Source organism: Corythoichthys intestinalis, chromosome 8, assembly GCF_030265065.1.
Source record: "Corythoichthys intestinalis isolate RoL2023-P3 chromosome 8, ASM3026506v1, whole genome shotgun sequence".
Lineage (NCBI taxonomy): Eukaryota > Metazoa > Chordata > Actinopteri > Syngnathiformes > Syngnathidae > Corythoichthys > Corythoichthys intestinalis.
Window position 1 is genome coordinate 49,445,640 of NC_080402.1, and position 23,602 is coordinate 49,469,241.

Consider the following 23,602-nt stretch of genomic DNA (forward strand, 5'->3'; position numbering starts at 1 on the left):
GATGGATTCTTTATTTCCGTGCTCGGCGGCTCATGTGTCTCTTGTAACTCGCCAGGAGCTCTGCTAACTCAGCCGGAACGCACACGGCTCTTAAGTATCTGTGTCACGTGACTGTGACATACAACATCTCCCACACACAAGTTCGGTGGGTGAAATATGTCATAATAAGGGTCACCACAAATGTCTCATTAACAAAGAATATAAACAATACAACTGGCTTCATTTACTCACCCCTGACGTAGGCAGACTGGATCTAACACCACAAAAAACAATCTAACTCAACACTTCGAAATGTTATTGATTCAGCAACCTAACCTGACTGTAGCAGTGAACTCTCTCTCTCTCTAGCTCTAAGCACTGGCACTCGCATTACACACAAACAAGAACCCAAAAGAGCCTGCTCATAGCTTCTGGAAAAAAATCGATTATCAAAGTCGTAAGACAACTAATTTTTTAATCGATTTAATCGATTAGTTATTACAGCCTTTTGATGACATATCTGTTTATTCTTCCCACCTGTTGCCCAGCGAGCCTTCGGAGTCTGAGGATGCCGCCTTGGAGCTGGTCCACTACCGGAAGGTATTATTGGATGACCAAGACCAGGAGGAGGAGCAGGAGGAAGAGAGAGATATAGCTTCACCTGCTGGCAGCGAAGGGGGCAAGCGGCATCATTCCGACAGAAGCTGTAACTACTCAGACGATGATGACCATTACTCTGACGAGGGAGAGCGGGATCAGAAGGAGGCTAAAGACGAGAAGCGGGATGAGGACCAGGAACATGCTTGACTCATGTACAGTTGATCTTCACTTTTCAAGACCTGATGCAAATTCATAATTAGTAGAAGTTATATGTCAACTAATATGCATAACAGAAAAGAAATACATTGTATATTGGATACATGCATAGATATTATGTGTATAATAGGTTTTTCTTTATTCCCTAAGAATATTTTTTCTATAAAAGCTTTAACCATGCTCTTCCTTGCCATCAGTATACAAATAATGTATTATTTATTCATTTTAAGAACTTAAAAACTTGATTTGTGGTGGAATTGTTTTATAATGTTTGATATGGATTGGAATAGTCTTTGCTTCAAGACCACAGTAAAAACATGTAATTTCTAGTAAATGCAAATTGTTAACGACTGGGGCTTTGTATAAAATGGCTTTGTATAAAATAGCTTTGAGTGATACTACCTGTGTACTTTTCCCGGACCTTGTAAAGAGTGTAGACTAGAGATTTTCTAAACCTTGTTGGCCAGTAAAAATACTATCACCATTTTGTTTCCCATTTTTAGTTTTAAAGCAGGGATAGGGATTCCAGTCATTGTGCCTTGTTGAGTTGACACCCTACCTTGACTTGTTTAAGTTTCAGGGCTAGAAATATGAAGCGTTAGCTCAGTCAGTTAATACATTTTGACCACATTGCCCGATCTAACAAGTAAAAAAAAGTGATTTGACTTTGGACTTTTTTTTTTAAATAATAAAATACGCCTTTGTGGTTGTTTATATTGTGTTGTTTATTCAGAAAATACAGCTTGACAAAATTAGGTTTAAGCAGGGGACAGAAAAAAGCGGAAGTAAATAGGGATACAAAAACATGACAAGATGGGGAACAATAAATCTAAATCTTATTGAATGCCACCTGGTTAAGCAGCTTTGCAAGCTCTTTACAACAACCCTAAACGAAGGGTCTCCAAGTGGCTAATGGATACATCAAGTAAGCAGTAGGATAGGAAGAGAGGTCAGATTAGTGTATGAGAGGTCTGGGTGAGTGTGCAAGCAGTGTTAAGAATTTGTAGTGGGAACCCAGTATTAAAACAAATTAGCTGACCGCTGCGCAAGAGCTATTTTTAAGTATGCAGTTGATTTAATACATCTATGAGCTGTATGAACAACCAAGCCCTTTTAAAATCAAACAATATACGGCTATTTAAATGTATATTGTATATGGCGAAAAACAGACAAGACTGAAAAAGCAGTTTCTGCTCTTGCATCCCTCTTTAAAATAAACTGCTGTATTTTAAGCCAAAAGAACTGTTGTGTTTGATAGAACAAAATGTCTATATGCTGCCATAGCAGATTCATGGCGCTTTAAGCCCCCGAACTATTTTTAATTTGTCCGTTTTACCCTGGACACCCCCGTTTACAGACGTAGTGCAACCGCTTTTGTTTCAACCCAGCCATAAAAAGAAGGTAAGTAATTATATTTATAAATCAAAATGTCTGTCATTTTTACCTTAGAATCATTCACATCACATCAATTGATGTCTAATAATGCGTTTAAAAAAAAAAAAAAAAAAGCGACTGAAAAATTATTAGCTCGCATAATTTAAACTTTTAAACAAATTACGTGACAATGAAAAAAAATGTGTAATTAAGTCATGGATATCTACCTCATAACTATTGCTTGTATTTTTTTTTTTTTTTTTTTGTTCCGGTCACATTTTCCCCGATGTGTAAGATGATAAATAATCGAGCCACACAAAGAAAATTTGAAAAAAAAAAAAAAAACTTTGAAAGGGTAAATATATGAAAAAGATCATCTCGACCACTCGATGTCTGCAATTTCTGCATCGCGACCCCTTGTTATATGACCATGTTTCACTCATAAAATGCCCCCAAAATCTGGCTGTGGCGATTCTGTTCCTTGACACTCGGTGATGCATGCTACATGGAGTTTTTGGATTGAAACAAGGTAAGTACGCGATATCTCGTATTATATTAGTGTTAGTGTGTTAGTGTTTTCCGCCATATGTATAATATTAAAATATTTAAAACTCCTTTGGCTATCTTTCTAAATTTATGTATGTATGTATGTACAGTGGGGCAAATAAGTATTTAGTCAACCACCAATTGTGCAAATTCTCTTACTTGAAAACATTAGAGAGGCCTGTAATTGTCAACATGGGTAAACCTCAACCACGAGAGACAGAATGTGGAGAAAAAACAGAAAATTACATTGTTTGATTTTTAAAGAATTTATTTGCAAATCATGGTGGAAAATGAGTATTTGGTCAATACCAAAAGTTCATGTCAATACTTTGTTATGCACCCTTTGTTGGCAATAACGGAGGCCAAACGTTTTCTGTAACTCTTCACTCTTAGCTTGGTGTAAAGAAATGAACTGTGGGAGCAATTATTAGAAAATGGAAGACATACAAGACCACTGATAATCTCCCTCGATCCGGGGCTCCATGCAAGCTCTCACCCCTTGGCATCAAAATGATAACAAGAACGGTGAGCAAAAATCCCAGAACCACACGGGGGGACCTTGTGAAGGACCTACAGAGAGCTGGGACCACAGTAATAAAGGCTACTATCAGTAACACAATGCGCCGCCAGGGACTCAAATCCTGCACTGCCAGTCGTGTCCCCCTGCTGAAGCCAGTACACGTCCAGGCCCGTCTGCGGTTCGCTAGAGCGCATTTGGATGATCCAGAAGAGGACTGGGAGAATGTGTTATGGTCAGATGAAACCAAAATAGAACTTTTTGGTAGCAAGACAGGTTCTCGTGTTTGGAGGAGAAAGAATACTGAATTGCATCTGAAGAACATCAAACCCACAGTGAAGCATGGGGGTGGAAACATCATGCTTTGGGGCTGTTTTTCTTTAAAGGGACAAGGACGACTGATCTGTGTAAAGGAACGAATGAATGGGGCCATGTATCGAGAGATTTTGAGTGAAAATCTCCTTCCATCAGCAAGGGCATTGAAGATGAGACGTGGTTGGTCTTTCAGCATGACAATGATCCCAAACACACAGACAGGGCAACAAAGGAGTGGCTTCGTAAGAAGCATTTTAAGGTCCTGGAGTGGCCTAGCCAGTCTCCAGATCTCAACCCCATAGAAAATCTGTGGAGGGAGTTGAAAGTCCGTGTTGCCCAACGACAGCCCCAAAACATCACTGCTCTAGAGGAGATCTGCATTGAGAAATGGGCCAAAATACCAGCAACAGAGTGTGAAAAGCTTGTGAAGAGATACAGAAAACGTTTGGCCTCCGTTATTGTCAACAAAGGGTACAAAACAAAGTATTGACATGAACTTTTGGTATTGACCAAATACTTATTTTCCACCATGATTTGCAAATAAATTCTTTAAAAATCAAACAATGTGATTTTCTGTTTTTTTCCCCCACATTCTGTCTCTCATGGTTGAGTTTTACCCATGTTGACAATTACAGGCCTCTCTAATATTTTCAAGTGGGAGAACTTGCACAATTAGTGGTTGACTAAATACTTATTTGCCCCACTGTATGTATGTATGTATGCATTGTAAGGGTATGGTAATGGTACTGCACACGTTTGTACAGTAGGTGGCAGTATGAATGAAACAGTTGCCTGCAATCCGCCATTAAGGAAGAAGACTTTTTTTTTAAAAAGATCAGCTCCGTCGCAAGATGGCCGATAATTTACCACGCTTGTTTCCGTTGGCTCGCAAAGTGCATCTTACATCTAGTAAATGATTTCTCCTGTAATGCAGCTTTGAAAATGGAATATTATCAAATATACAAGTTCTAAAGACACAACATACATATAAAAAAACAAAACAAAAAGATGCCAGTGGTCATAAATAAACAGATTTAAATGGGAAAAGAAATTCAACGTTGTAACAGTTTCCTTATTTTTGGACGAAGAACAGAAAATACAGTTTTGTTTCATAAAAACACAAAATATTTTTCGATCCATAATGTTATCCAAAATAAACGAAAGTTGAGCCGCGAAATAACAAATACAAAACTACGGTAAACTTGAATCTCGTTCGGTAGGCTGACGTCAAAATCTCGTGAAATCTCCAGAGAAAGCCGAACGGGTTTGCACGCGACTTGGCCGGAAAAGGCCGAAAAGGCCCGAAGAGGCGCACACACGCTGCGTCAACCATCATCCCCTGGCCCTCCCTCTCCATTTTTTAAACATGGCGGCCGTGTCTACGCTACTAACTAACGTCCAGTCGCCTGCAAAGTGACTTGGCCTCAGACGGCCTTGCTCGGCCGCTCGCCGGTTGTCCTTGTCCGCCGCTCGAATGCGAACGCTGACCGTTACCACCTCGCCGCCGCCGACAAGAAGCTCCGAGCCCCGGCCGGTCTAGCGACATCTGTAGCCTCTGCGAGCGAGTGAGCAAGGGCCCTTCTTCGCTTTCTGCTTCTTTTTGGAGCCCACACGGCAGCACCAGCCTGGAAATAAACCCCACCACTACCACCACCTTGCCCCGTCCGGAGCGATGGTTTGACGTGGAGCACTCTGGCCGTCCTCTGCGCGAACGATGTGTGAAAACTGCGCCGAGCTGGTGGAGGTTCTGAACGAAAGTGAGGAGAACAACCTGCTATGCATAGTAACACGCACGCACACACGAGCAACGTTAGCTCCGTTCAACTTTGTGTCTTTTTTACCCCACTTTTCGTGTTTGTGTCCATTTTAATCAACGGCTAACCTGCGTTCAATCCATTCGCGTATCATTTGTCACATTTGCACAGAAAGCTCGAGGCCTTGTTGAGACTTGTCTGCAGTCTGTCTACCAAAACAAAACTGCGAGACAGACGTGCCCAGTCAGCTCGTTTATTGTCATAGCTTTCCCTACAAAGACATTTAATGTCGTTAAAAATGTCTTTTTAAAATGTTGATATGCACGGGCAGTGAAGTTAGCTCCACAAGCTAGTAGAGCTAGCCACTTTGTTTGATGTGTTTGTCAGCTCAAGCATCTTTTGTTTGGGTGTCACGACCCTCCTTTTAGTTATTGAACCTTTTATTCCTTCTGGTAAAGCAATTGAGAAGGGATAGCCATTTGCATGCCGACATGTTTGCCGAAATCACAGCAAATACTGATGAATACAGCGTGATATAGTTCCATGTTGACATAATATATTACATCATAGGATAACAGGCTAAAACAGGTGCAGCTTTTATATGAAGTCTCCCTTGCTAACCTCTAAAGCGATGATAGCAGGATGGATTAAGTGACATTCCTGCTATTTTATTGTGTTAACACATCTCAAATGTTTCTCTTAGTTTGACATTTCTTGTCTGATTGGGACAAACGAATGAATCACCGTGACATTCATTTGGTAGCCAGCTAACATTGACTCCCTAGCATGTCTTATTTCCAATTCTTCTTCCAAGTGGTTGTTTTGATGGTTTTGTGTCATTCAAGGCCGGACACTTTTAAGGCCAACCTGCGTCCACTCCGAAGTCTGATGTATCGGACATAATTGTAAGACAGAATGATTACGGAGACAACAAAGCCAAATTGTCTTGACACTGAAAGCAAAAGTAGTCTTTTAAAGTGGGAAAAACACCTTCCCAGCAGCTTGTGGATTGTTAAATGTTGTCACAATGTTGAAAGTCGAGGCAGGAAAGTTAGCTTGACAGGCTAGTGGGGCTAGCATACTTTGTTGTTGGTCAGCTCCTTTGTTTTGGGGTCGAGTGGCGTCCAATCATTGACATAAATGACAACCACACTGTTTTCATGTATGAACTAAACACGGTCTGTGAACGTGCATCCCATGTCAGTATGTGTGTTATTGTGGAAATGTGGTCCCATCTCCTCCGTGGATGCTAAAAGCGGCTAAGCTAGCTCCTAGACGGAGGCTATTGGTTGGGCAAATTATTTTGTTTCGTCGTCGATGTATCGCATTCATAAATGCTTGTACTGCGCGTAGCTTGAGGGTTCTGCAGTGTTTGTTTAGCTTTTCTTAGCTCGCGTGGAGTGCCGTCGCGAACGTTAAGTGAGGACAAGTGGGCAAAAGCTAAGGTTAGCATCCAGATGCTAAGCAGGCCTTGCTTGCTGCGTTTAGTCAAGTGACTAGTTTTGGTGATTTAAAAACACTAATTCCTATCAAGTAGGGGTCCTCAAATACAAATCTTGAAGGTCCACAACTGTTTTTTGTTTTAATGTCGGTCAAGTACAAGGCAGGTCGAAGGTGGTAAAGGGGGTTTTCTTTTGACCAAACAGAAATACAATGTACATTCAGATTAAAAATAAATTAGCAAAACATTTTTTGACTTAAAATGAAAATACAAAAAAACATGCAAGTACAATGTTTACACATGTACACTAAAAATTGACAAGATCTGTCATTAAGGTGCAGACATTAACTATTGACAGTACATTTTGTAACTAAAACACTGCTGGACAAAAAAGAAAACATGCAAATAGTACAGTACATGTTCACATGTACAGAAAAATGACAAGCTCTGTCATTAAGGTGCAAACATGATAATTATTGACAGTAATTTTAACTGAAAAACACTGCTCAATGACAGAAATGGCATTTGGGGTTTGTAGCCATGGCTTTGAACTTTGGCACAAATGGTGTGATGGCCATGCAGAGAGCATATTAAGCACATAGGGTTGGTACTTGCAGGTGGTAAAATGGACGCATATTGGTCAAGTCTATTCCTCATTGAAAAGGCTATTTTCGTTTTCCACTTTTCTTCTTTTGGTCAACTTTGAACATGTCATTTTGTTAGATTTGGTCTTCTACTGATGGCATGTAAACAAACAGATTGCGAAGCGCCGGGTGCGACTCGTGTTTCACATTGCTGCGGTCAGTCCACTCTAGCTAGCAGCATGCCGGATCTCTCAGCCAATCAGCTGATATTTGACTAAAAATGAAACAAAATTTAGCGATAGAATAGTAGTGCATAGCGATAGATCAGCAATTCATACAAATTATATATGCAAAAAAAAAAAAGTTTTTTTTTTTTTTTTTTAAGTGCCATGTGCTCTGGGTCCGCAGAGAGGTGTGCCGTGGTCCGGTTGTAGACCGCAGTCTGCTAATTGAGGACCCCAGCTATAAAGTCTTGGTGTCCACATACATGGACATCCCATTTTGGGTCACAATATTAACATTTTGGTACACAGGTGTGTCTTACATGACTCAAAATGTGATGTCCACATATATGAAAGCCATTTCTCAACTATACATGAATTATTATTGTAATTTTTTAAACAATGCATATGTACATGTGTTATTTTATGAAAAATCACTAATCAATGAAATTTAAATAAAAAAAAAAAAACAACAACAAAAAAACCATTCACTGTTCATGGTCCCCAATAACACTCTTAAGTTGTTGTTTCTTTAAATTTCATTTCATGGTATTTAACTCATTGCCTGCATTGACAACGATAGACCATAGACTTCTAAATTGGGAGAACAGGATCTGAACGCTCATATTTTAGTCTGGTTCATTGTCCATGGCGTCCATGCTGTCCTCGTCTACAAATGAAAAAAAAAAATATTATGCAGGGGGACTAGAGCTAGTTTACTGTACATACTCTTTGCTCTGATTGGCCATCAGTGGAGGAGGCGTGTCATAATGCGGAAGCTTGTGGGTGATATGTGTGTGTGTGTGTGTGTGTGTGTGTGCGTGTGTGTGTGTGGGCGTGTGTGTGTGTGTGTGTGGTGATTGACACATCCCCCAGACGGCACTACAATGTTCTTTAAGATGACACCAAGCTTCGTTTTTTTCATAATTAAAAATAAAATATTCACTCACTTTATGCTTCACAGGAGTTCTGTGCACGCGTCTGGCAGACGGTTGTCTTTCAGGATGCGAGCTTTCCCTTAAAGGGGAAGTCCAAGATTTTTGACATCAGGGTTAATCTTCGAGTTAGCAAGGGTTTAATTAGTCTGTGGAGTTGATTTAAACAAATTCCGTGTAGTTTGTTAGTTATTTGTTAGTTTCATGGCTCCGGAGTGGCTAAGCTAGCGAGAGTCATTTGGACCATCTTAGCGTGCCAATAAAAAAGAACATATGCACATATGATGATGATGATCATCGATGACCCATGCAATCAATATGTGTTCAGGATAAAGTTAATTAAAACTAACCATTGCATGTCAATAATTGCTGTATGAGCAGCAACATTTTTAATCCAGAAGCTCTGCAGAGGAGCAGGGCAGAGTGATATCACAAAAATGTTTTTGTAGTTTTATATAGTTTATATTGTTCTTCGTTCTTCTTAGGGAATTTGTGGAAACTTTCCTTTGCCCATTTCTTCTGCCTGTTTCAACAGCTTCTAAATGCACATTTCACCATGTTTCCGGCCGTCAGTTAAGGCAGCAGACTGATATTGCATTCGAGGAAGGTGTAAAGTCAGTTTCCAACCTCTGATCTGGAAAAATACCATTGGTACGCCTCCACTATTTGATCGCTTACGAGAAGGCAGGTTTGCTGAAGGTCCAAATGTGTTTTGATGGCCAAAATAAAAAAACAACTTGTCGCGATCAGCCATCCTTACTGTTTACATTCGCTTGGAACGCTTTGAGGTCACTACTGGTACCCTCCGAACGGGATAAGTCCGACTTCCCACCTTCATCGAATGCAGCGTGAGCACGAGGGACCGAAGCGCTCCTCTCTATTGTGGTCGTATTACGCATTTTTAAAAAAATAGTCTTGCAGAATGAAATGAATTACGGCAGTTTTGTGTGACATTGTTTTGGCCGTATGTGTGTTTTGGCACAATAATCTGTATTTTGAATTTATTTGACGTTGTTGGATCTGTTCGTAGATCTGTGTTGTTTTTTTTATTATTATTATTGGCATGCTATGAAAGTACCATTGACCTGCGCTAGCTTAGCCATTCTGGTGCCCTGAAACTAACAAATAACTTGCAAACATCATGGAATTTGTTGAAATCAACTCCACTAACTAATTAAACCCCTTGCTAACCTGAAGATTAAGCCTTTGATCAAAAATTCTGAACTACCGCTTTGACTTCCTGATTATAAAATCCTTAACTTTAATTGGATAAAACATTAACTCTCTTGACACCAACACACTCACACGCTGCGTAGAATTCATCGTCATTTTGCAAGTGTCAGTTAAAGTCCATCAGACAAGGATGGTGACTTTTGGCAGCGAACAAGCCGGCCAGCAGAACTGCCTTAGCTAGGTAAACGGCGAGCAGCAGAGAGTTTTGGAGTTCGCAGGGGTAAAAAAAAAAGTGACAGACAGCAACTGGTCGCGCGGCGAAAGTATTGTCCTAAACCACATTAATTACGCATGCAATGAATACCGTATGCAGGAAGTGGCAACCTCCAGACGGCTCAGTGCTCCTGAAAATTGTGGGCTTGAAAAATGAATGAAAAGTATAAATACCTTGTTTTTACATGTGTTTATTGCTGTTTGAGAGCCAGCAACATGGGCGTTCGTTGTTGTAAATGTCGCGAATGAATTATTGTTTTGTGTGTCTGGTCGCATTCAAACTCAAAGTTCTTTTAGGATGCACATTTTTTGGGTGTTACATTAGGAAACAATGGAAACGGAAATAATCTGTCTCGGCCACTCTGTGGCCAACAAATCCATTTTAATAACTGTGCCTGCAAATGCAATGTATGAAATCTCACTTTAATATTGTAATATATGGTATGTCAGCGACACTCTAAGCACAGGATGACCCAAAAATAGAGTAGGCGGTCTGCCGATACTAATTCCCAATCCGATATCAGGGGAAAACAGGCATGAAAATGGGTCAGGGGTTAAAAAGGTGAGAAGGAAATATGTTCCGGTACACTGTAAAACCCAACAAAATATTGAGCTCTGTCGACCCACACTGTGTTTCAGCAGGGCCGTACAGAGACCGGTGGAGGGGCGGGTGCTCGTAAATCAAAAGTGGCACATGAACAAGTATTTAATACACCTTAAAACAACATAACTTCAATTTTAACCAGCTTTAGATAATAATTGGCTGCGACTGTGACATACTTTAATTGGGAGGGGGCAACAGTGAATAGAAATCAAAACTGTCATCCACACTTTATGGCTGTGGCTCAGTCAGTCTGCCTCTTTTCTTCCTTCAACCTCTGCATCAAAACTTCCTTCCTCAACTTGTTCATCTGAGAACAAACCACATCAGATGGTCACTGAGCCACCAACAGCACAGTTTTCTCAAAACTATTATTTCATTATTATCCATACTTAACAACTCTAGCACCTAATGATTAATAAAGCAATGACATAAAATCTTATAGAAAAATAACATTGTAATTGTGTTTATAATTGTATTTAATACCCGACTATCCTTGCAAACCTGTTCTTACCAGGTCTGCTATTCACCCAGCTGATGAGGTATCCGCTGCCTTTAGCAGCCTCATCCAACTCCTTTTTTTTATCCCTCAATCTCCTTTCCCTACGAGGCATGTTTATGTAATGAAATATAAATATTTAAAAAAAAAACATAAAAAAAAAAAAGACTCCCCGGTGGCTTTTAGTTTTAAAGCTTTCTTAATTTCTTTCTCTCTCAATAACGATGGAGGTAGATTTGTGTTTTTATTATTCAATCGTGTTTTTATTATTCAATCAAAAAACAAAGTTACTTCTATCAAAAACAAAGTTGCTTCAATCAAAATACAGTATATACTTTTAATCCCCAAAAAGTCACTTCAATAAAAAAAAATTTGTTTTTGATTGCAAAATTAAATTTGAGACAAAAAAAGCATTTGAAAACTATTTTTCTTGATTGAAACAAATTTTTCCATTGAAGTAATGTTGTTTTGCGTTTGGGCCACATTTTGGCTAGGACATTTGTGTCTTTATTATTCAATCAAATAAGTTGCTTCAAACAAAAAAATATATATAAAAAGAAAAACTTTGCACATGTGTCAATCACCGTTTACCAAAGCCTGACAGGGTTTGAGTACACTCACTATGAAGCATTTAATAAAGCCAAGCATTTTCTTACTACTTTATTCTTGTTTAAAAATAATTTGGTGGGGCAGTAACATGTTTAAAACTTATCATAATTCTTACATTTTGAAGTGCTTGAAAACCATTTATAAATGATACTTTGGTGAAAAAAGTGAAAAAAACATGTCTTATATATATGTATCTTTTTTCCAATGTAAAATCTGAATAAATGCATTGAACACGCACAAAAAAATGGGGGGGGAAATGGGGGGGGGGGGGGCGCTACTTCGCGGTTTTCACTTATTGTGGCGGGTTCTGGTCCCCATTAACCGCGAAAAACGAGGGATCCCTGTATTTCTGAAAAGCTTTAAGCAGGACTCATTCCCACCACTCGTCGGGCCGGTGTTGTGCCGACACCGGCCGTCAGCTCAAATCCAAGCCGAAAATAACGCGTCTCCGGCGGACGACGGGAGCGATGTGAGGCGCCCCCTCCATCCGAGAGCATGCCGCTTAATTTGACTCAACAGTGTGTTTCTTCGTTTATATTACCGCTAAATACACAAGCTTGACGCCAATTTAACGGGAGCTATTTGTTTTCATGGGAGATTTGGCTAGCTCTGGCAGTGTTCAACGCAAGCTGCAACGAATGGCAATAACTTTTTTATATCGCAAAATGTGAAAACGATTGAAACCATTACTCACCAAATTCAATCTGCTGGCAAATACAGGCAAGTGTGTATGCTGCGCTCTGGTCTGCCCCGGTGTGGATAAGGCCTGCTTTTTGTTTTCGCAGCTTTGCAATGCAACCAAAGGCTCTCCGAGCACTCCATGTTCACGTATGGAGTGCGCGCGTTTGGAATAATGGAACGCACCTTGGGCCGATGATTGGTTCTCGTCAGCGAAGCATCTAGAAGGATTTGCTGACTGTCCAAGTGTGACATTTTTTAAAGAGCCGATTTCTTAAGTGCTCAGTTTACGTACTAAGTTAATCACATGATGATAATAATAATGTAACGTTGATAATAGTCAACCGTTGAATCAGATTGAAATTCTTTATTTGTGGAAACTTATTGAACAACACGACTGCTGTCTGCCGCAGCCAATGCACATATCTCCCCCGCCAGAACAAACGTAAACACGGAAGGCACGTCCCTCGCTCTCCCGCACCTCCCTCACCCCTCTATGTCATGCGGTGCATTCAGGAACACATGCTAACACCCCCGCCACATTATAACTCGATTCGTTACAATAATAATAATTAAATAAAACCTCCCGACCCCTCCTCCTCTTCCCAAAAAGAATTTCTCCTCGGATCTACGCAATTCACGTAGGTCGCCGTTTTTGACTTCAAAACGGCGAATTTCGCCGAAAGGTGAGAGATTTTCATGCCTGGGAAAAGTTTTTTTCACTGTACTTTTTACAGTACTTCCTCTTCCGCTTTTCCTGGCACTGTTGCAGAGTATAAAACGTATATATTTTTGTATCTTTCAGCAATATTTCTGAAATATTTTGTTACTTTTTAGCCCTTAAAAATATATATAAATTAGGCCTTAGAAAAAACTATCATTGCGATTTTTGGGGTTTTGTGATACATTGCAATATTAAACTAGAAGAATTTTCACCAGATAACTTAAATAGCTCAGTTTGGGACAGGCCTGAACGATATTGGGAAAAAATTAACATTGCGATATACTGTATATTGCCAAGGCTGCACACTTTTTTTCAGCAAAAAATATAGGCGCAACCACATTTTTTTCATTGCAGCACCTTTCAGACCGTACTTTTAATCACTCTCCATAATGTTAACATTATTCATATGAGTGAGTCCACTCAAATGCTCAGGCTGCCGAGAACAGCCTCTCACTTACACAATAAGTTGCCACAGACTGGGCTACCGCTCATGTAACAACATTTGTTCCCTTGATCGTAGAGCTACTGAGGCTTTGCTGGTGAGATCAAAGTTACAAACCTGTCAATCATTGTTAACTTTAAGTACCAAACACAAGCTTCACTGCTTAGAGGGATGCAGGGTGAGAGACTGTACGAGCATGAAGCAGAAAAACATCAATATATTTTGTAAATAAAAAAAAATCCAATCCTTTTCACCCGCTTCCGATCCTCTGAAAAATGTCGCAATCGGCTCGATTTCCAGTCACGTGATCGGATCGGGACGTCCCTTATTAGAACCTTTAGTCTAACCAAATAATGACCCAAATGAAAGCTTTTTGTCTAAAGAGGCATAACTGTTTTTTTGATCATCCTTTTTTTTGACACTATATAAAGTAAGACAGAGAAAGGGCATTTGATGGATAGATTTATTTACAGATGTACAACTAAGAATCATTCCTTCCTTTACCGACTTCTTTTGTGTTGGCATTAGAGGTGTGCAAAATTTCCGATTCTTAGATTATTCGCGATTCGGCCGTGGAAGATTCGAGAACGATTCACAAACATCCAAATTCCGATTATTGAAATATGCCAAGTAAAGCAGGAGAGTGGGGTTTATTCAACATGGCTAGCGCGAGACAGGCTGTTGTCAGTGACTTGCGTCGATGTGTTTTTGGTCATTTAAAACTGATTTTACCCTGGATTGGAGCATATACTCGGCTCTCCTGTTCGCCATCTGGGTTGTTGTGGAGATGACTTCCGATGCGGAAGAGTGACATTGCTCGTTAAGACAGGTCACGCAAATAAACGAATCTGATCGGACGGTTGATTTTGTTCTTGCTCGAGAGGTCGTTAATGGGCTGGGTCCCAGACTATTCTCACAGTGTTTGAAAAATACAGGGAGAACAGTCTGACTGTGCCAGGCAATTTGAACCCAACCAAGCATGCTCACATGTTGCCAATGGAGACAATACCCTGAGTTAAAAATTTTTTAGTAGCGACCCCCCTACTTTGCACTTTTTCACTTATCACGGTAGGTTCTGGTCTCCATTAACCACAAAAAACAAGGGATCACTGTAATACCCTTTTACCCGAACTACCCTCCATTTTCTTTTGGTTAGCTCAGTGGAGCCCGCGGGTAAAACTATTAGAGACCGCTCTTGTGTTGAAAGTGAATAGGTCGACACCCTGCAGCTATCTCATTTTTGTAATCGAGTATCCTATTGAAGATTTTGTGGAAAATAAAATATATTTGTGCTTTCTGAATGAGTAATTATGACTACACAAATAAAAACAATCATAATGAACCGACCACAAATCTATTGTTATGTTAGTAAGGCACATAAAAATATCATTGATTTGTGTTTCATGAATATGACCTTGTATTGGATCATAAGTGGAGATGTTAATGTTGACGATATACTGCTGTCATACGCAACTGTCTAATTACAACAATGATATGTCACGGCCAACGTGAGCTCTACTTTTGTATTGTTGGTGTTGTTTAACAGTGGTGTTGTCCTTGCTTCTCAGTTTCCGACGCAGATGGCAGCGAGGGCGGCTTCCAGCTCAAGAAGGAACATGCGCTGCGAGTATTGGCTCACATCAGCTCATGGACGCAGAGGTGAGGTCACATGCCTCTCATTTGTGGCAGAGATGTATCCCAAATTGTGTTTTTGGGTTCACTTTGAAACATTTTCCCCCTGAAACTAACAAGGTTTAAACAGAATTTTGTGATGATAAATATAAAACCGTGAACTCTTTGCATTTAGCTAGGTGGCCAGGTGGAGTTTGTGACGTGTCTTTTAACACGTGCGTATTGCACATAACGTGAAAAGTTCTTTTGCTAATCAATCAAGCAGGCAATAACATACCGCACACAACACATCACTTTTGCTCATTAATATTCAGGATGTTAGCAACTGTTGCTAGGAGGGTTTGTCCCTCATGCTAGATGCATGTAAATAGTATAGGAACGAGATGTTTACTGAGCTAAACCTACCAATTCTGTCCGAAAACGATGTTCCTGGTGCCAATATCACTGATAAAGATGTGGAAGAACAAACAAATGTTCAGTTAAAGAGATAGCGTGAGTGTCGAAGGCTGAAAAAGAGCCGACCTGATCCAGAGGTAGCTTTTTTATTGACACCTTTTTCTTGTGTGCATTGCCCTACGCAACTGGCAATGACATTTTCCTGTTTCAACAAGCTATCCTTTACCAACATATGCCCTGTCTTTCTTATATATTATATCCTGTTTGTCTTAAGTCTCTGACTGTTTTTGGGGATCATTTATATTGCTATTTTTGTGTAGCAATCGCAGATGCTACTCAGTGACAGCCAATGAACACTTTTATTTTTTTTATTAATAACAAAACTTAATAATTTATTTACACCTCCCCCTTACTAAGGTTGTTTCTTTGCAACAGAAAAGGTTAAGCTGTTAAATCTAGAGCCTACTTGTTGGCCTGACCTGGCTTACTATACAAAAAGAACAAGGTGAAACATGGCTAATTTATTTAAACATCCGTGGGAAAAATTGGCCTACATGACTGGTGTGATATATAAATAAAATATAAATATTTTTTCAAGTCATTAATTGTCAGACAGAAGCAGCACAGCACAACGCTACGCTAAAAAATAAGTAAAAACAAAACGAAATAACAAAATTGCTTACCTATTCGGGGCAGGGCAGGATTGTCGATCTGTAGGACCATGGTCCCCAACAAAATATTTACTGCATATGAAGGCGAATGGCTTCACCTTGCTTGCGTTAAACTGGTCTTTTGGACATCCGCACAACTTAATCCATTGTTCACATTTCTTCCCTCCGAGTTTTTGGCTTCGGGAAACGTATGAAGAAAACATCCTTCATATGTGGACGGTCGTAATGTCTAAAGTCGTTTCTACAAGTTCCATAGTATTACCGGCAGAAAACAAGTAGTAATAGCACTGGTTGTATGCGAGCGTGCTTATATGTTCACCCCCTTCCGGTTTACGTTGGTGACGTCCCGCAGCCTTGTGGTCTAAAAATAGCATTTGTGCAGTACCACTCCCTAATAAAACCAGTAGCCATTAAAAAAGTTTAAAAGTACAGGAAGTCCTCAGATAACGAGTTCCGTTACTACGCTGGCGCTGTAACCCGAATTTCCACCCAAGTCAGATTTCACTGTTCAACCCGAAATTTATGTTGAAATACTTTGTATAAGAAAAGTAAAATACATCAAAATAGAAAAAAAATAAGCTGTACATACCATTATTGCTGAGAGGTGGATGGAGAGTTAGGGTTTTCAATGGTTTATTTGCAACCGATAGAAAAAAAATAAGCTGTACATACCATTATTGCTGAGAGGTGGATGGAGAGTTAGGGTTTTCAATGGTTTATTTGCAACCGAAAGCATAGAACAAGACTACGAAAGCACAGGTAGACATGGGGTGTATTTAGAGGGTTCCCGCGGGTCCGTAAAACGTTTTAATCAAGGTCTTAAATTGTCTTATAATTAATGGAAAATGTCAGTAGGTATTAAATTTCAAGATGGTGCGTTTAATGCCAGGAAAATCACTAGTCTGCTGTAAAACATAATGGTGTGTATTTGTTTTTTCATGTCTGTGCACTAAATACAAGATTTTGGGATTAATATAAAGTGTGTGTAAACTGTACGTTGTTCACAACCTACGTCAGCAGCTTGAGTTGTCACCATGACGACATTTCCTGGTTATTTGCGGTTGTGTAGGTGAGCAGCAATATGCAGAGATGGGGAAATGTGAATTTAATAAAAAATGGATGGAAGAGGGTTTATCTAAGAGGTGGTTGGCCGCTGGTGAAATTAAGTGCCCGGTGCTAAGTAGGGATGTGACAATATATGGAAAGGGTGATTTATCGCAGTACTTTGTTGTCCAAAAGGTTATCGATATCAACCACCAAGAATCAATATATCGTTTTAAAAAGGTGTCACTGTTTAAAAAAGAAAAAGGAACCAACAGGTTGTTACTAAAATCTTCTATTAGAATACATTAGCTCACTGGCTGCTTTTGATGGTGCTAGAAATCCAATTCATTTTGACTAGATTGGACGTATAGCGTCGTCAACGGCACTGAAACCACAGCATTTACAGCGAGTCTTTTGTGGGCATTTACAGGTTGCTCCGTGTCCATTTTGGGGGCATTTACAGGTCACTTCTTGTTGATTTTGAGTCTCTTCCTAATCATTTGGGGACATCCTTGCATCACTTCCTCTTCATTAACACAAAACCAACCCGAAGTGACCAGTAAATCAACAGGAAATGACATGAAACACCTGAAAATGAACACATTGGCTGCCATTGACGTCCAATCAGTTTTGAAGTGAAGTCCACTTCAAATGGATTGGACATATTCTAGTGATGATCTCATTCTTATTCACAGCAGAAGGATGAAAATAGCTTGTTTTTCTGTCTATTAGAACGATTTTATGACCCGTGTACCGATTCATAAATCGTTGCGTCATGTTTTGTGCTTGTTCTAAAGTTATATTTTTTAAGGTCTTAAAAATGTCTTAAAAAGCGTTAAATTTGACATGTAAAAGGGTTCATTCAGGAGCCGTAATTTAGGGACAGCCCAGAATATACAGTACTCAACATATCATCAACATTGCAACCTGAAGCATGCATGCAACCAGAGTCATTACTTTAATGTACCTATTTTTAGGTTACGTGAACCGGAAGTTGTTTGACTGCCAACGATGTAAGGTCTGTGTGAAAACAAAACTGCATTTGGCGACAAGCAAGGTGTTTTCGCGCCTTTCGTCTGAACGCAGCATATCTTTACCGATGTTCGTGCGCCATTCTATTCATGATTTTAAGCTTTGTTTCCATGGTATTTGCTATTCTTTTGGCTGAACTCAGAAAAGCCAGCTTTCTTCTTTGGGCCCGTAATGTGGAAAAAGGAGCATGTAAAGGCAAAGATACTCCTAGTGCACAAATACAGAGAAGCACTAGAGGTCGACAGATATGGGATTTTCAAATGCCGATACAGATATCTAAAAAAATTTTCAGCAAATTTTGTAAGCCGATATCTGAGGCCGCCGATATATATCTATATAGATATATTTTAAACACACGTACAACATTAAAGGCAATTTAAAGAAAATTGCTTCAACCTGAGATTTAAAGGATTAATTCGGTCTAGTGCAACCAAACCAACAATCGCAGCACTTCTTTTTATGATTATACATGCTCAGCAAGAACAGTACATTATTTTCAAATAATCAAACCAACCAGAACTTCACGACAAGATGTAAACTAGTGAGAGTTTAAGAGGATGCTCGCCATGCTAAAGCTAATGCTAACGTGAATACTATGCTAATGTTACGAGTTAAATTTAGAGTATGTGTGTGAGTATATGTTCAAGTGAATAAATGGATATACTGTATCTACAATCATTGGCGGATCTTCTATTCAGGCGAAGTAGGCAATCGCCGTAGGCCCCTAACCAGCTGCCCTTGCCCCAACGAAAAAGGGCTTGGGCCACCGGAGCCAGCAGCACCCCCAACTATTCGTCATGTATAATTATGTCAGCATACCAAACAAACAAATAACAAAACAAAAAAGAAAGCCACTTGAATGCTGCATTTATATTATCTTTCTCCCCCACACACGCACTACAATGGACTGTTCCACGACGACGGACTGAGTATCAGTCGCTTAGCTTCATTTAGCGCCGTTTAGCTTCGCTTAGCTCCGTTTAGCTTTGCTTAGCTCCGTTTAGCTTCGCTTAACTCCGCTTAGCTGTTCGTTAGCTTCACTTAGCTCTCCTGCGTTTTTCACCCCATTAAGCTTGTTATTTTTACAGCTCACTTGCTACTTTGCACGTCGGCTATCGTGTATTCCGAACACATGAGCGAACGTGCTCTCCATGAGAGCCAAAGTGCAGTGAGGGAGAAGTTAAGAACAGGCCGGAGGCCGCTAATGCCTCTTTTAACTTTCTTCTTCACACCGAACATAAAATACACGACAGCACATCCTGTGGCGAAACAATGCAGTACAGTTCCAATCAGTCATATAATAACACTCAACAGCTGGTTAACAGCATTTGCTAAAAATTAAATCTATTAGTGACACCACAAGCAATGACGAAGAATGTTTTTTTACGGAGTGTAAAGCTTTCGGTTAGCGGTTTAGCGAACGTACCTCCGGTGTACATTTCAAAATAAAAGCACGTCATATTCGTCATATAAATAACGATTTCTGGAGTTAATCCCACATACTTCAGAATTGATATTATAATATGTTGAGTAAATACTACAGAATACAGATTCTACACTAAGAATATTTTCAAATGACACTCTTTATGACAAATATGATTGGCAATGAATAATTATTATGATTATACTACTATTATGTATAGTAGTATACTATAATAATAATGGTAGAAGTTTTTTTTAAAGAATTGTTTTGAATAATGTTGGAAAGACAAAGTCATTTTTCTGAATCTGTTTACTTTCCATTCTTTTGCACTAGTAAATGCTATCAGCATTTAACCTAATTGTTTGTGATTCATTATTGTTATTTACATGATTATTTGTACTTTGATAAAGAATTTAAGTGTTCCAAAATGGTTTTGTGAATTAATAAGCGTCAACAAAAATTTTATTGCTCAATTAGTAAAAAAAAAAAAGAAAATTGTTAGATTAGTCGACTAATCGTAAAACTAGTCGGCTGACTAATCAGGAGAAAATTTGTCGTTTAGGACAGCCCTAGTGTACCGGAACATACCGTATTTCCTCATCACCCTTCTCACCTTTTTAACCCCTGACCCATGAAGAGAGCCCCTGGATATTTTCGCCTTAGGCCCCGAAATTGTCAAGTACGCCACTGTCTACAATTTAGAGTTTAAGGACCACTCGGTAATCACCTTAAAGTGCATGTGACACGAAAAAGCATGTTTATTTCATAATACACGCGGTATTTTATGCCCCTGAATGATATGGACCGCTTGGATGTGTGTGGAAGCGATCGCTATATTTATTTAGTTTTTTTAATCCCGCGCCATGAAAATGAATGACTTCCGGCTTCGGTCTTGCATTGAGGAGGAGGGCGCTGTGACGTGTACGGTAGAAGACGTCCTCTTCACTACACAGTGTACTGTTGTGTATGAGGACGAAGGATTCAGCTGATTTTGCGGGTTAAAACGTTTATTTTTCGCATCACGCCAGCCAAACAGCTGCAGAAAAATCATTCTGTACGAGGGAGAGGCGTATGCGCCTTTTTGGAGTTTCAAAAGGTTCCCATTCACCGTGGATATTTACTGTGGGACCATTGGACTTTCGAGGAAGTGAGTAAACATCTTGTTTTGTATTATGTCAAATACGAATACAGCGATTACAAAGTAAACACTACAAACTTCCTTTAAATAAAGGACTACTTACGTTTGATCATTGATAGGCATGTAAAAAACTCTCCTCATGCTCATTAGCAGCACGTTAGCTGCACATCAACTCCAGCCACCCTCCTCCGGGGAACGAACTGTAAATTGCTCTCCGCCGGGCGGTTTGCCGATCCGCGAAGACAATCAACAACCGGGTCGTCATGTCAAATAATCCAGGCTAGTTATGTGTGATTTTTCCGCTTCGAAGACTTTGAAACATCACTCGGTTCGGGTTAACATGTCGGCTAGCTGTCACGCCTTCTGGTTTGTTTACATTCTCCGAAGCCGGGGAAGGGAAATGACATATGTCCGATTTAGGTGGCATAAAATATTGTTCGGGAGGTGCGACAGTTAAGGTGAAGTCGACAGTTATGACCATTATGCAGTAATTTTGCCATGTCGTCCTGAATAAATGCATTTTTATTATTTCATATTTCATTTAGCACAAGACTGTTATTTGTCATGACCATGCCAATTATTTAGCAATTGGGGAAAATACTTGGATAAAAAGAATTTCCTGTAAAAATATTGAAGTAAAGAGACAGAAACAATGACATTTTGCCGCTCTCTTCGTCGCGTTTTCCTCGTTGTGAATAGTTCCCCCTCGACGGGCTGACTGGTCCTTCTCAAGCCATTTATATAGCTATTGGGGAAAAATACTTGGATAAAAAGAATATTCTGTAAAAATATTGGAGTAGAGAGACTGAAACAATGACATTTTGCGGCTCTCTTCGTCGCGTTTTCCTCGTTGTGAATAATTCCCCCTCAATGGGCTGAATAGTAAAACCGATGAGCCCAGTCTACCGCTGACGTCATCCACCTGTTGGGGACGCTAAAGCCCTATAATGGTAGGCGTGGCTAACCGGCAGATTAAAAAACTAATTTCTCGTCATCTGCGCTTTGCTAAATTGTTGTATATAGTCGAATCGTCTCAAAATATGATTCTAATTCACATAATAATGCCATTTAAGACTTTTTTTCTCGTGTCGTATGCTCTTTAAAAGGCGAAAGCAACATGGTTTTTACAGGCATGAAAATCTCTCACCTTTCGGCGAAATTCGCCGTTCTGAAGTCAAAAAGGATGACCTACGTGAATCGTGTAGATCCGAGGAGAATTTTTTTTAAGGGGGAGGGGGGGTCGTTTGTAGGCATGTGCCAGTTACCTTCACGGATTACCATGCTATGAAAACGTCGCGGTTACAAAACCACTAAAATTTTCCGTCATACAGTAGTACGTATTCGTTATTTTTCATGTGTTGAAAATGCAGCCAGAATTAGCTTGGCGCGGCAGCGCTTACCCCTTCCCCTGTTTGATGCTGCGTGTGTCAGTGACGCTATTCCAGCAAACCCAAAAACAAGCACTCCAAACGCAAAGCGTAAATTCTTCAATTTATTGATCTCTCAAATCGTGGTAACTGAAATATACCAAATGAATACATTTAAAACGTTGTACACTCGTATTTTTCCACATGTGAGTAGCTTCAACAGTTTAGCTTCATGAAAAAGTTCGTCAAAAACAAAACACACATTTTCCTTTCAAATTCAATACACAAAGTTACTAAAAACTTACAAAGACGAATGATAGGCAAGGCTTAGTTAGGAAGTTGAGGTTAATCACAGCCGCTGAGAGAGAGACAAGTTTGTATGCGGGGAGGAAAAAAAAAAAAAAAGAGCGTCAAAGATCGCTAATTGCGACAGATGATCTTGTACTAAGCACAAATTCACATTCGCTGGAGGAGCTAAAGTATCACTCCCAATTGTTTTTAGATGAATGCATTTGCCAGCATATTGAATTTAGTGAGTAATGGTTTTCGTTTTCATATTTTGTGGTATGACAAAGTTACTGCCGTTCGTTGCAGCTTGCGTTGAACACTGCCGGAGCGTCCGGTGAAAAAATAGCTCCCGTTAAGGTAGCGTCAAGCTTGTGTATTTAACGGTAATATAAAAGCAGTGTTGTCAATAACGCGGTATCGTAATGCGTAACTAATTTGATTACTTTCTTTCAGTAAAGAACAATCTAACGCGTTCATTTTTCTAAATCAGTAATCTGAGTAAAATTACTTTCCTTGATGCCTGTGCGTTACTATTTTGTTATTGCCCCATAATGTGTGTAGAATGAAGAATACTGTAGTCATGGGAGTGACATCACATGTCACATTTTTTAATCGGGGATGGAACAAAAAGGGTCTCGTGTATTACCATGATGCGTGAGCGCTGGGAGTTTGCGGCCAAAACAACATAGCCTTGCTACCTCGCCAGGATGCAATGAAATAGGCAGGAGATATACTACAAACGGCTGCATTTGCACACTGCAAACATAGCCATTACTTCACATTTTTGTCCAGTAAAGATAACAAAAATATCTCCGTGCGCTGCAAACTTTGCGCTGGCTCAAAAAGACTGTCCACCGCTATAAGCATCCAATTCAAGCACCACTTGGAATTACAGCACAACAGGTAACACGACAGCCAGGACTTTTTGATACTGCTCGTGCTCAATCCTCGGTTCAAGCTCAGTTGTTGTTGAGGGTTTTGAAAGCTTAGGTTTAAAGACATTCTAAATATCCATCTTGCCTCCTCAGCTGTAGTTTTGGCTAAGCAATGCAAACGGCTGTCTCTAAGGTTCTATAGTCACATGATCTGTTCGAAAAATAATTTGGACCCATTATGAAATACTTTGAAGG

General features: G+C 39.8%; 2 protein-coding genes across 8 annotated transcripts in view; both read left to right on the forward strand.

The window, feature by feature from the left end:
- fam161a (FAM161 centrosomal protein A) overlaps positions 1-1,987 on the forward strand; it is a 37,210-nt gene extending 35,223 nt beyond the window's left edge. Inside the window, exon 8 of one of the 3 annotated variants that reach the window (XM_057843943.1) lies at positions 528-1,987. In XM_057843943.1, coding sequence (XP_057699926.1) covers positions 528-786 — 259 coding nt within the window. In that variant the 3' untranslated portion in view covers positions 787-1,987. The remainder of the gene's footprint in view (positions 1-527) is intronic. The other 2 variants (XM_057843942.1, XM_057843944.1) reach the window with 2 other exon arrangements.
- A 2,852-nt stretch (positions 1,988-4,839) lies between these two features.
- Positions 4,840-23,602, forward strand: part of usp34 (ubiquitin specific peptidase 34) — a 120,486-nt gene continuing 101,723 nt past the window's right edge. For 3 of the 5 annotated variants that reach the window (XM_057842813.1, XM_057842817.1, XM_057842814.1), the window contains exons 1-2: positions 4,840-5,304; positions 15,050-15,140. In XM_057842813.1, coding sequence (XP_057698796.1) covers positions 5,262-5,304; positions 15,050-15,140 — 134 coding nt within the window. In that variant the 5' untranslated portion in view covers positions 4,840-5,261. The remainder of the gene's footprint in view (positions 5,305-15,049; positions 15,141-23,602) is intronic. The other 2 variants (XM_057842815.1, XM_057842818.1) reach the window with 1 other exon arrangement.